Consider the following 13,674-nt stretch of genomic DNA (forward strand, 5'->3'; position numbering starts at 1 on the left):
GGATTCAAGACCTAAAGGTAAGACCGGACACTATAAAACTCTTAGAGGAAAACATAGGAAGAACACTCTTTGACATAAATCACAGCAAGATATTTTTTGATCCACCTCCTAGAGTAATGGAAATAAAAACAAAAATAAACAAATGGGACCTAATGAAACTTCAAAGCTTTTGCACAGCAAAGGAAACCATAAACAAGACGAAAAGACAACCCTCAGAATGGGAGAAAATATTTGCAAATGAATCAACAGACAAAGGATTAATCTCCAAAATATATAAACAGCTCATTCAGCTCAATATTAAAGAAACAAACAACCCAATCCAAAAATGGGCAGAAGACCTAAATAGACATTTCTCCAAAGAAGACATACAGATGGCCAAGAAGCACATGAAAAGATGCTCAACATCACTAATTATTAGAGAAATGCAAATCAAAACTACAATGAGGTATCACCTCACACCAGTTAGAATGGGCATCATCAGAAAATCTACAAACAACAAATGCTGGAGAGGGTGTGGAGAAAAGGGAACCCTCTTGCACTGTTGGTGGGAATGTAAATTGATACAGCCGCCATGGAGAACAATATGGAGGTCCCTTAAAAAACTAAAAATGAATTACCGTATGATCCAGCAATCCCACTACTGGGCATATACCCAGAGAAAACCGTAATTCAAAAAGACACATGCACCCCAATGTTCATTGCAGCACTATTTACAATAGCCAGTTCATGGAAGCAACCTAAATGCCCATCGACAGACGAATGGATAAAGAAGATGTGGTCCATATATACAATGGAATATTACTCAGCCATAAAAAGGAACGAAATTGAGTCATTTGTTGAGATGTGGACGGATCTAGAGACTGTCATACAGAGTGAAGTAAGTCAGAAAGAGAAAAACAAATATCGTATATTAACACATGTATGTTGCACCTAGAAAAATGGTACAGATGAACCGGTTTGCAGGGCAGAAGTTGAGACACAGACGTAGAGAACAAATGTATGGACACCAAGGGGGGAAAACCGCAGTGGGGTGGGGATGGTGGTGTGCTGAATTGGGTGATTGGGATTGACATGTATACACTGATGTGTATAAAATTGATGACTGATTAAAAAAAAAAAAAAGAAAGCAGAATGGTGGTTACCAGAGCCTGGGGGGAAGGGGAATAGGGAGTTACTGTTTAACAGATATACAGTTTCAGTTTGAGAAGATGAAAAAGTTCTGCAGAGGGATGGTTGCACAACAATGCGAATATATTTAATGCCACCGAATTGAACTGAACACTTAAAAATGGTTAAGATGGTAAATTTTATGTTATGTATATTTTATCCCAATAAAACAAATTAAGTGAAAATGAAAAAAAAGTATATATAGAAGAAAGAGAGAATGATAAAGCAAAAATAGCAAAATCTTAAAAATGAGTGAATCTGGATAAAGGGTATATGGGACTTTACTATTCTTGCAGCATTTCTGAAAGTTTGAAATTATTTCTAAATAAAAAGTAAGTAAAAGTAACACAGATTTCAATTTATAAACAGAATTGTTTCTGAAAGCCTCTTCCATACATCTATCTGTCCATCCCTTCAATAAACATTTGTTTACTCTGCAAGGTAGAGGCCCACAAATCCACTAAGCAATGCTCAGACACTAGCTTAGTGCAACTAATTGAGAATCAAAGTTTCTTGCCCTACAAAGTGTTGAAAGATATTTTACAGCTATCGTAATTAAAAGCATGGTCTTAACGCAGGTATAGATGATTATGTCAATCAGAATATAGAGTCCAGAAACAGACACAGATATAAATGGAAATTTAATATATGACAAAGGGAGCATCCCAAAACAGTAGCAGAAAGAATGAACTATTTGGTAAACGCTGATGGAAAATATGACTATTCATATGGAACCACAAAAGACCCTGAATAGCCAAAGCAATCCTGAGAAAGAATAAAGCTGGAGGCCTCACACTTCCTGATTTCAAACTATACTATCAAGATATAGTGATTAAAATAGTATGGCACTTGCATAAAAATAGACACATAAATCAATGGAAAAGAATCCAGAGCCCAGAAGTAAACTCTCACATATATGGCCAACTGATAAATGACAAGAGAGCCAAGAATACTCAATGGGGAAAGGATAGTCTCTTCAATAAATGGTGCTGGGAAAACTGAATAGCCACATGCTGAAGAATGAATTTGGACCTTTACATTACATGATACACAAAAATTAACTTGAAATGGATTAAAGACAAGCATAAGACCTGAAATTGTAAAACTCCTAGAAAACATAGGGAAACTTGTCTTTGCAATGATTTTTTGGATATGACACCTAAAGCACAAGCAACAAAAGTAAAAATTAATAAGTGGGACTACATCAAACTAAAAATCTTCTGCACAGCAAAAGAAACGATCAACAGAGTGAAAAGGCAACCACCTATGGAATGGGAGAAAATATGTGCAAATCATGTATCTGATAAGGGATTAATGTCCAAAATATATAAAGAACTCATACAACTTAATAACAAAACAAACAAACAAACAAAAACAATTTGATTTTAAAAATGGGCAGGGGAACTGAACAGACATTTTCCCAAAGAAGACATACAAATGGTCAACTGGTACATGAAAAGATGCTCAACATCACTAATCATCAGGGAAATGTGATCCTCAGTGAAATAAGTCAGAGAAAGAGAAATACTGTATGATTCCACTTATATGTGGAATCTAAAAAATATGAACTCATAGAAACAAAGAGTAGAATTGTGGTTACGAGGGGCTGGGGCGTGTGTGTGGGAAATGGATAGATGTTGGTCAAAGGGTACAAACTTCCAGCTATGTAAGAGGAATAAGTTCTGGGGATCAGCATGGTGATTTTGTTAATAATACTGTATTATATACTTGAAACTTGCTAAGAGAGTAGATATGAAATGTTCTCACCACAAAAAAGAAATGGTAATTATGTGATCTGGTGGAGGTGTTAGCTAACACTATGGTGTTATACACCTTAAACTTATACAATTTTATATTAATAATGCTGGAAACAAAACAAAACAAACAACAACAGTCTGTGTATAAAGGGTAAAATTTCAAAGGTATTCCCCCCACAGTGGGAAAAGACGTGTGCATAACTCCCAAAATAGTAAAGAAAAATCGGAATTTAAAAACACTTAATTGATCAAAAAATAAAGGAGAAAATACTAAAAATTTAGAAAAAAAGGAAACACAAATTAGTATAAATAAATCCCATGTAGATAGGATAAACTCCCCATTTAAGAGGGAGATGGTCTAGGACTTCCCTGGTGGTCCAGTGGTTAAGACTCCGCGCTTTCACTGCAGTGGGCACAGGTTCAATCCCTGTTCAGGGGAACTAAGATCCTGCATGCCAGGCGGCACAGCCAAAAGAAAGAGAGAGAGAGAGAGAGAGAGGGAGAGAGAGAGAGAGAGAGAGAGAGAGAGAGAGATGGTCTAATGGGATCTCGTCCTTAGCACAGATTCTCCCAGGGTCTCCGCACAGATTTGCTCTGGCTTGGGGCTCTGGGCATTGGCTCCTCCTGATTGGCAGAGTCATCCTTGGGGGGTTTCTCCTCTATTCATGTGGCTTTCCTTCCTGGGGCTGCTTGGCAGAGAGTCCCTGGCTCAAGGCTCAGGGATTTGGAGCTGGCTCCAGGTTCTCTGATTATTTCCAAGTTTTAGCAATTATGCATAGAGCTGCTGTATACATTCATGGACAGGTTTTTGTGTGAACCTAAGTTTTTATTTCTCTAGGGTAAATACCCAGGAGTGGGATTGCTGGATCATATGGTAGTTCTATGTTTAATTTTTGAGGAACCTCCATACTGTTTTCCATAATGGCTGTGCCAACTTACATAGCCACCAACAATATACAAGGGTTCCCATTCTGCACATCCTTGCAACACTTGTTATCTTTTGTGGTTTTGATAATAGGCATTCCAACAGGCGTGAGGTGATGTTTCACTGTGGTTTTGACTTGCATTTGCCAAACTGTCTTCCAGAGTGGCTGCACCCTTGTGCGTGCCCAGCAGCAATGCAGGAGGGCTCCCGCTGCTCTGCGCTCTTGTCGGTATATGGAATATTGTCCGTTTTGTTTTAGCTGTTAAAATAGACATGTACTGGTATCTCACTATGGTTTTAATATGCATTTCCTTAATGGCCAATGATGTATTTCTTCATATGCTTATGTGCCTTCCATATATCTTCTCTGGTAATGTGTCTGTTCAAATCTTTTGCACATTTTTAGGGATCTGTTTGTTTTCTTACTGCTGAGTCTGAGAGTTTACATATGGATATGTGATTTGCAAATATTTTCTACCAATCTGTGGCTTGTCTTTTCATTCTCTTTAACAATATCCTGTGTAGAGCAAAAGTTTTACATTTGATGAAATCCAATTTATCAAGTTTTTCCTTCTATTAATTTTGATTTTGGTGTCATTTATCAGAACCGTTTGCCTAACTCCAGGTCATGAAAATTTCCTTCTATGTTTTCTTTGAAACTTTTTGTCGTTTTACAGTATACATTTATATTTTTAAATATAAATTTATTTATTTATTTATTTTTGGCTGCGTTGGGTCTTTGTTGCTGTGCACAGGCTTCCTCTAGTTGTGGCGAGCGGGGGCTACTCTTCGTTGCAGTGCATGGGCTTCTCATTGCAGTGGCTCCTCTTGTTGCAGAGCATGGGCTCAAGGTGCATGGGTTTCAGTAGTTGTGGCACGTGGGCTCAGTAGTTGTGGCTCACGGGCTCTAGAGCACAGACTCAGTAGTTGTAGCGCACGGGCTTAGTTGCTCTACAGCATGTGGGATCTTCCCGGACTGGGGCTCGAACCCGTGTCCCCTGCGTTGGCAGGCGGATTCTTAACCACTGCACCACCAGGGAAGCCCTTACATTATACATTTAGATCTATGATCCATTTTAAGTTGATCTTTAAGTGTGAGATTTAGGTTGAGGTTCATCTTTTTGTATATGGGTGACTAATTGCTCCAACACTATTTGTTGAAAAGACTATTCTTTCTCCATTGAATTGCATTTCCATCTTCATCAAAAATCAATTAGTCATATATGTGTGGGTCTATTTCTGCACTATATATTCTATGTCATTCATCTTTGTCAATACAATGCTATCTTGGTTACTGTAGCTTTATAGTAAGTCTTAAAATCAGGTAATATGACTCCTCCAACTCAATTTTTCTTTTTCAAAATTGTTTTGGCTATTCTAATGCCTTTGGCTTTCCATATAAGTTTTATAATATACTTTTCCCTACCAACAAAAAAAATCCTCCTGGGATTTTAATAGGAATTGCATTAAATCTATAGATCAGTTTGGGAATAGCTGACATCTTCACTCTATTGAGTCTTCCAATCCATGAATGTTGCATGTCTCTCCACTTATTTAGGTCTTTTAAAATTCCTTTCATCAGTGTTTTGTAATTTTCAGTGTACAGATCCTGCATGTTTTGTTAGATTTAGGCCTAAGTATTTCATTTTTTGAGCTATTATAAATGGTATTATTTTTGTAATTTAAGTTTCCAATAGTTGGCTATTGCTACATAGAGATATGACTGACTTTGGTATGTCAACTTTGTATTCTGCAATCAGACTAAACTCACTTATTAGTTCTAGGAGCTTTTTTGTGGTGATCTTGAGATTTTCTATGTAGATAATCATGTCATATTCAGTTTTATTTCTTTACTTCCAATCTGCATGCTTTCAAATCTTTCTAGTTTCCTTCCCCAATTTACCTGCTGCCAACTGCTTTTCAGGGTTCTCAGATAGCTGCTCCATGCATTTTGTATGGAACAATCCTTAACTATCATTCAGTAGGATAGACAGGGTGATTCCATCTTAAATAGAGCCAGAACTGCAAAAGGCATATATTTTTAATTTTAACGGTTTCAATCAGATTGGTTTCAAAAAGACTGCGCTAGTTATCCACTAGCATTGTATGCTAATACTCTTTTACTCACAAGCCCACTAGTAATAATTATATTATAATTTTGCCAGTCTGACAGGTATAAATTGTTATCACAGTGGTATTCTATTTTATATTTCTCTGTAGTGAGATTGAAATTTTTAATCAAATTTTTGACCATTCTGACTTGTGTGTGTATATAAAAACATACACATACGTGCTCCCACCCAAATTCATATGTTGAAGGTTCTAACCCCTAGTACCTCAGAATGTGACTGCATTCAGAGATAGGGTCTTTAGACAGATAATTCTTTAAAATGAGGTCATTAGGGTAGGCCCTAACCCTATATGATTCGTGTCCTTATAAGAGGAAATTTGTACACAGACATGTGCACACACAGAGGAAAGACCACCTATAATCCAAGGAGAGGGACCGCAGAAGAAACCAATCCTGTTGACACCTTGATCTCGGACTTCTGGCCTCTAGAATTGTGAGGAAATAAATGTCTACTGTTGAAGCCACCCAGTCTCTGGGACTTTGTTATGGCAAGCCTAGCAGACTAATACAACATATATGTGTTTATATATTATTATATAATCATAGAAAAATATGTTTTAACATGGGCTACCTGGACACAAAATGATTAGTGGAAAGGTATAATACGGAAGGAGGAGGGAAGATAAGAGGGAAGGGAAAGCCAAATAAATATCAAAAAGATCATGTTGTACACTTTAAATATATACAATTTTTATTTGTCAATTATACCTCAATAAAGCTGCAAAAAAAGATGTTGGGTTTTTTTAAATGTACAATGTCGTGATTAATTTGACTGTTAAATTGTTATAGCTGGCAACTTTTTTACATATGTAAAATTGCATTCCCTTTGTATTTCATGTGTAATTTACTGATTGAGCACATTTCACATTAAGGATGGCTTATGTATGTTTGGGTAAATGAAAACTGTGTGTCTGATTTATCCTTTAAAAATAAACTTCACTGAATATTTGATGCCTTCTAAAAGAAAATATATGCATTATATGATCATATTTATGCATTTATATAAAATTGCATATGTTCATATGTAATAATTTTAAAGGAAATATGACTCTTATGTGGCATATAAATTAATGCATTAACTGCACATCAATTTGGTGTCCTCAGTTTCCCTTTATCCATTACCCACTGGACTCAGGTGCTGCTTTACTTACTGTGCATGATGTTGGAGACTTGGAACTCTGGATCCTGGGGCTGCACTCCATCTGCATTGGGGAGGAAGCGCTGAATATTCTCTGTGAGGTACCAGCTTTGATTCTCATCAAATACAGAAAAGAGGATGACATTTCTCTTGTCTGACATCATCTATTAATTACATGCAATGAAAGGAAGAAAGAAATGCTACTAGTATTGTCAGGTAGAAATTAGCAGTCTATGATGGAAGTGATGGCATGCGTATGATGTATCTACAATCCTCTGGTTCAATGCCATTTCTCCCTAGGGTCACTATTGTGGCATGTCCCAGGGCCTGGGAGCAGTGAGTATATGTTTAGAGCAAATGTGTCCTCAGGGCAAGAGGGTGACTGGACCCATTAAACTTAGTTTCTTCTGGACCCAAGGCTATATGCTGGCTGATTGTTTTGGTAGAGTCTGTAGTCTCGTTCTCTCCATGTTCAGATTAGAGAATTTTCACTCTTTAAAGACCCAAGTGATTATTCAATGTCTTTCTTAAACAATTTAGTCAAATCAAGTAAGGTGAATGCCCTCCCTAAACTTTCATCTAGCAAATGCCCTTCCACAAGACTACCAGTCTATGAAAAATTAAAAATACAAAACAGAAGTAAAATAACAAAGCTAAGATGAACCATAAAATGTTTACTAACACTAACACTTTTCAGTTTTATGTTTACAAAGTTGAAAGTTTTTGGGGGAAGAGCTGTTTGTATATGAACCGAAGTCACGAGTTAGTCACTTGCTAATTGAATCCGCTAAGAGTTAATGTATAAACTTCACTAATATGTATAAAGTTCATTTTGTGTAAACTATTACTACAGAAATGAAAATGCTGAGGGGAGGAGATTGGAGAATATAGGTACATTTCAGTCCTCTTCCAAAAACTGATGGAAAACTATAATTAGGAAAAATTAGGAAAGATACTTGGCCAAACTGATGCCTCTCTGGGTTTGTGTGCCACGTGTTTTACCTGCATTAAAGTTCATAAAATGTTTTCAGACTAGTAGGAATCCTATATATCATAAATAACCAAATGGACATGTAGTCAAGCCTCAGCAACATGGCAATGAGTTATTTTGCAGCCAAGCAATGAGTTTTTGTGAAGAATCAAGCTTTTTAAATTCAGAGTATTTAACTTAATTTTTTCTAAAATGGAAGAAGTGGTCCAAATTCTAACCATATTCTGAAATATTTTACATATTGCCTTGAATTTTGCTCAACAAATATTTACTGAACTCCTACTAAAATACCGCACACTATGCTAGATGCTGCACATGTGTTCCTTTTGAGGTGTCTTTGAATCACCCACAGTGAGACGTCCAGGGGAGACGTCTAAGCTACCATATACATTTGTGGGTCATCTAAAAATAGGTGGTAACTGATCATGTAAAAATGGGCAAGATCACTTACAGAGAGAGGAATTTTAGACTGAGAATGAGTATTATAGAAATAATCTAGGGCCCAGGCTCTCCTACCCATCCAGCAGGCAAGTTTATTACACCAAAGTCAAATTCAATAAAAGCAGTGAGAAACCCAGATCATTTCTTTTTTTGCTCAACATTGCAGACTACTCTATTTTCTGCAGGCTATAGGTGGATGTCCACTGAGAGAATATAGGAAATACTATCTGGAAGTTCATGTGCATCATCATTCCATTTTAGCTTCAGACCCAGCACTTGGAAAGAGATGAACTCACCTGGTTTCCTCTTTGATCTACAGATTCTTTGTAGCAGATGAGGAGAGGGCCAATGAGTCCTGAAGCTAGATCTCTCTCTAGATTAACGAAGCTTGAGTAATATCGGGTCAGGCACCGAGGATCTGATTTAGTTGGCCCATCTTCTACGGTCACTGTCCATTTATACTTGAATATCTCTCCTGGCACAATTGGCATATCTTTCAAATGCTTCACACCTACCCACACCCAAACCCCAAAATAGCTTGATTAGAAGTATAACAAGGCATATATTGGTAATCATGCTATTATTACAATGACTCTACAAACTTATATGTACATATAAAGTTTCTCAATAAGTGAAAACTAAATTTGCACCTCTTATAAGTTTAAGATTCACACAACTTTTTACAATAAAAATAGGTTCAGGAGATTTCTGCTACCATGTTAGTTTGAGTTGAAATGAGCAGGTCTACCCACTAATAGAAATAATAGATAATAATATTTTTAAACATTTAAAATAGATAACTGAAAATGTATAAAGAAGAAAAAAAACGCAAGTGCCAAAAAAAAAAGACACAACAAAGCCAGAGTGGCCTGAATAGATGCTGAAAGACTGCACACTGAAGTTTTAACTCACATGTGGTATCAAGACTTGTGGTATCTGGCCTCTGTGAGGAATGGAAGCAAGAATTAAAATCTGCCCTTGGGCTAAAGGGTCCTCAGGACAAGAACTGTCTGATTTTAGTAATTAAAACTCACTTTTGCGTATGTTTAATACCTAAAGATCCAGTCTATATCCATTCCCTAACCATAGGTCAGGGTTAACATAATAGGGAGTGAGGGTAGATGGGTATTAGAGGAAAGGGCAAATAGATTTTTGCTTAATAGGTCCTGCTGTGTGAGTACTCTCTCTCTGACAACACTATTTGGTCACCAATGCTTTCTGTGCGGCAGGTGCTGAGATGCTGGTCTTTTCTTAGGGTACATGTATGGTTTCCTTGGGGTAACCATCGGGACCTCAGCACCGTATACATGAGAGATGCTTACTTCAGTTATCCTTCTGCAGCCCTCCTCCCTCCCCAGCTCTTCTTACGTCTAGTGATATATGCAAGAGCCTATTATTTCTGGCATCCCTCACCCTGTCAGGCTGCCTTCTTAGGCAGGGTATCTTCAAAAGACAGCAAGCCAGCTACTCGCAACAGTATCTACTTTTTACAGAGAAAACTCATGCATCCTAGCCAGGTCAAACAGCAGAAGGGCAGACTGCTCCACTCTTACCCTCTCTTCTTATCTGCTAATTATGAGCAGTAAAGCCTTCAGAGTTCTCCACATAAAAAGCAAGTTACCAGGAATTGTATTTGTGTATGCCCCCAAATTTCAGGGTACACATTCAATATCTCCCCAGAATTGTTACATTGCCCTTCTCCCATAAAGGAATTGCAAATCAATTTAGCATTAGAATTTTCACCAGCAACAATGAGTATTAGAAAACAGTGGATTGAAAATTATTTATAACCAGCCTATCCATGGGAGGCATGCAGTCTTAGCCGGAGGTAACTCCTGGTGGAGACAGTATGTCTCTCGCAAAAAGCAAAGTCACTCAAGGGCTTTGCCCCCTTGCCTTGGAATGCACTCTTTTTCCCAGGCCTGAGGAATGTAAAAGAGATTAGCAAAGCTATCTCAGGCCAGGAGACCTCAGGGAACTGAGAGTCCTGGTTGTTCCTTAAGGCTGGGGGCTGTGTGTGAGCCTGGTTAAGGGAAGATAATATTCAAGGATGGTCGTTGTAAACTTGTTGACGTCCTTGGTAGTGACTGAACTGAGACGATAAGCAATTCCATGGGATTATTGTCTAATAATGAGTTCCTCTTCTGTCTATATAAGATTCAGTAGATTCTAAATAAAGTGCCTTGCAACCATCAGTTGTCTTGGTCCTTCTGACCCCATACTCACGGGGCTATTCAGTCCCTTACCCCTCTCCGTCGGGACCTGGAAGACCCTCTGCGGTGGCTGGACCATCGCACCTATCTATACATCATATCATACTGAAGGACTCAAAGTTTCCCTCTATATACTAAATGTATTCAGAAGAAATACTTCCAGAAAAACAAAAGAAATCAAAACCCAGAAATGTACAAGATAGGAGCGGTAATGGCACTAGCCTACAAGTCCAAATAAAAAGAAATCCAAAGACGGCAGCTTTGTAGCAGGCCTAGAAAGCATATAATCCAAATTAGAATAGTAAGCTGGTGAACTACAAGAACATCTTTAGAAGAAAAAAGGATCAGATACCAATAAACAGCATGATTAAGAAACTGGAAGAACTAAGGGATATGGTGAAAAGGCATACATTTCTTCTCCTGATAAAAGAAAAGAAAGTCGGGGCTTCCCTGGTGGCGCAGTGGTTAGGAGTCCACCCGCCAATGCGGGGACACAGGTTCGAGCCCTGGTCCGGGAAGATCCCACATGCTGCGGAGCAACTAAGCCCGTGCGCCACAACTACTGAGCCTGCGCGCCACAACTACTGAGTCCACGAGCCACAACTACTGAAGCCTGTGCACATAGAGCCCGTGCTCCGCAACAAGAGAAGCCACCGCAATGAGAAGCCCGCGCACCACAACGAGAAGTAGCCCCCGCTCGCCGCAACTAGAGAAAGCCTGCGTGCAGCAACGAAGACCCAACGCAGCCAAATATAAATAAATTTATTTTTAAAAAAAACAAAACACTGCAACAAAATATTTTTTTAAAAAGTCTTTTTTCAGGAATACAAACACAAAAATTATAAGATCAGCATGGTCTTAATATAAAGCAAACTAAAATTTACCATGATTTTGAACTACTGGTAGAGAATAAAGAAGGATAATCCATTTGACCTTAACAGTAAAATCACTGGAACTGTAGACAAAAGAATAATCATAGCATATCACCTAGTTCTGCAGTAAACTCATATACTTATAATAAGAAACACATACTAAAATAATATAAATGCTAGTTTTTTGGCTTTTAAAGTTTAGAATAAATATATAGAAAAAGCAAGGAGTTATTTGAAATTACAGTGCAAAATGTAAATGTTATCAACTTTAGTTTTATAAAAGTAAAGGTATAGCTGGCAGCAGTGGGGAAATGGAAGAATAGAGGAGAAGAAATGGGAAACTGTTGTTAGTACCTTAATGTATATAAAACGTAGGTATTTAGCATGTTTTTAAAATTCTAATGATAGCCAGTTGAGGAACTAAAAGCACTGATAAAAGTCTAAAACAACTGGAATGGGAAGAAGCACAATGCTAAATCCTCATTTAACACAAAATAAATATATAATGTCTAAAGCTGAAAAACAAAGGAGTAGCATATAAATGATTTTTTAGAGCTATAGAGATAACTACCAAAAATCTAAAACAGAAATGCTTAAAAATGGATGCCTCTAAGGAGTGGAACTTACAGCCTTTCAATATTTTAAGCATGTATTATTTTGATAAAATAAATATTCATCCCCAAGTAAAATTAAAGCAACAATGAAATACCACTTTTCACCCACCAGATTAGCAGGATTTTAAAAGGCTATTATCTTCTAGCTATCAAGGATGTGGGAAATTATATTTTCATACATGACTAGTAGAAGTGCAACTTATTACTTCATTTGGGGACAAAGGCCTGGCTATTAAAAACAAAAATACAAATATTGTGACTCACAGGAAGATCAGTGAACCCCAAGTAGGATAAATATGAAGAAAATCAGAGCCAGAGAAAAATGACATACAGGGGAAGAATGACTGAATAGAATTTAGCTATTATAAAGGCAAGAAGATAGTAAAACAATATTCTGAATGTGCTAAAAGGAAAAAGAAACCCTCTCAACCCAGAATTCTATGTCCAGCAAAATTATCCTTCAAAAGTGAAGGCAAAATAAAGACATATTTTCAAATAAAATAAAACTTAAGAGAATAAGGATGGTGGGGTGATAAATGTGCATGATTTTAGTTGTTATTGAGGCTGTGCCCTCATCTGTATCTACAGTTAAGGAAGACCTATAAAATTGAGGTAACACTTACCTTTTGGAAATCTCCCTGTGTGCAAAGGACTGACATCAGTGATTCCATGAGGGTAGATGTTATATGGTCGGCTTGCTTTATTCTTAAATATAATCTGAAAGTATAAATGAGATATAAGATCAGGTACAAGACAATTAGGATCAACAAGAAAAGTGTGGCCTACCTCCAGAAAACAAAAGCTGCCTTGTATCAACAGTATAGGGCTTTGAGCCTAGATAAAGCTCAAAATGTTTGTTCTTTTCATAAAATTGCTCAGACAGCTACTTAGGTTTCTCACTAAAGGTTCCTTTCCATTTATTTAAAATTATTTTAATCACTTCAGGAAGAATTCCTTGCACCTTCTGACATCAGTAACTGAAATTTGGATGTGTCTGCTGAGGACACTGCTTCCCCTCAGCCTTTCCCACCATGTGGGCCCTGAATTCCCCAATAGTGGAAGGGAAAACAGTGGTTCAAGTGATAAAATCTTCACTGGATGAGCAGGCATGACCAGGAGGACAGTTGATTACAGCATTAAGCAAGGGTGGCAGTTGGAATTGTCTGATTGCATGAGCTTTAAAAGAGAGGAAGGATAGAAGAGTGATAACATGGAAGCAGCATTAAGAACCCTGAACATATCAACTGGGCTCTATGTCTGAGGTTCTATGATATGAGGATAAAAAACCAACTTCTACTTGCAGCCTTTTTAAAAAAAAATTATTTATTTAATTTATTTATTTTTGGCTGTGTTGGGTCTTTGTTGCTGTGTGCAGGCTTTCTCTAGGTGCGGCGAGCGGGGACTACTCTTCGTCGTGGTGTGCGG

The 13,674-nt window shown here is 37.5% G+C and overlaps 1 protein-coding gene across 7 annotated transcripts in view; it reads right to left on the reverse strand.

Moving 5' to 3' along the window:
- Positions 1-13,674, reverse strand: part of F8 (coagulation factor VIII) — a 124,729-nt gene that overhangs the window by 68,848 nt on the left and 42,207 nt on the right. For all 7 annotated transcript variants that reach the window (XM_082376401.1, XM_082376404.1, XM_082376400.1 and 4 more), the window contains 3 exons: positions 12,873-12,966; positions 8,847-9,061; positions 7,132-7,282 (listed from right to left, as the gene is read on the reverse strand). In XM_082376401.1, the coding sequence (XP_082232527.1) occupies positions 7,132-7,282; positions 8,847-9,061; positions 12,873-12,966 (460 nt within the window). The remainder of the gene's footprint in view (positions 1-7,131; positions 7,283-8,846; positions 9,062-12,872; positions 12,967-13,674) is intronic.

The sequence above is a fragment of the Balaenoptera borealis genome (assembly GCF_965194805.1).
Source record: "Balaenoptera borealis genome assembly, chromosome: X".
Lineage (NCBI taxonomy): Eukaryota > Metazoa > Chordata > Mammalia > Artiodactyla > Balaenopteridae > Balaenoptera > Balaenoptera borealis.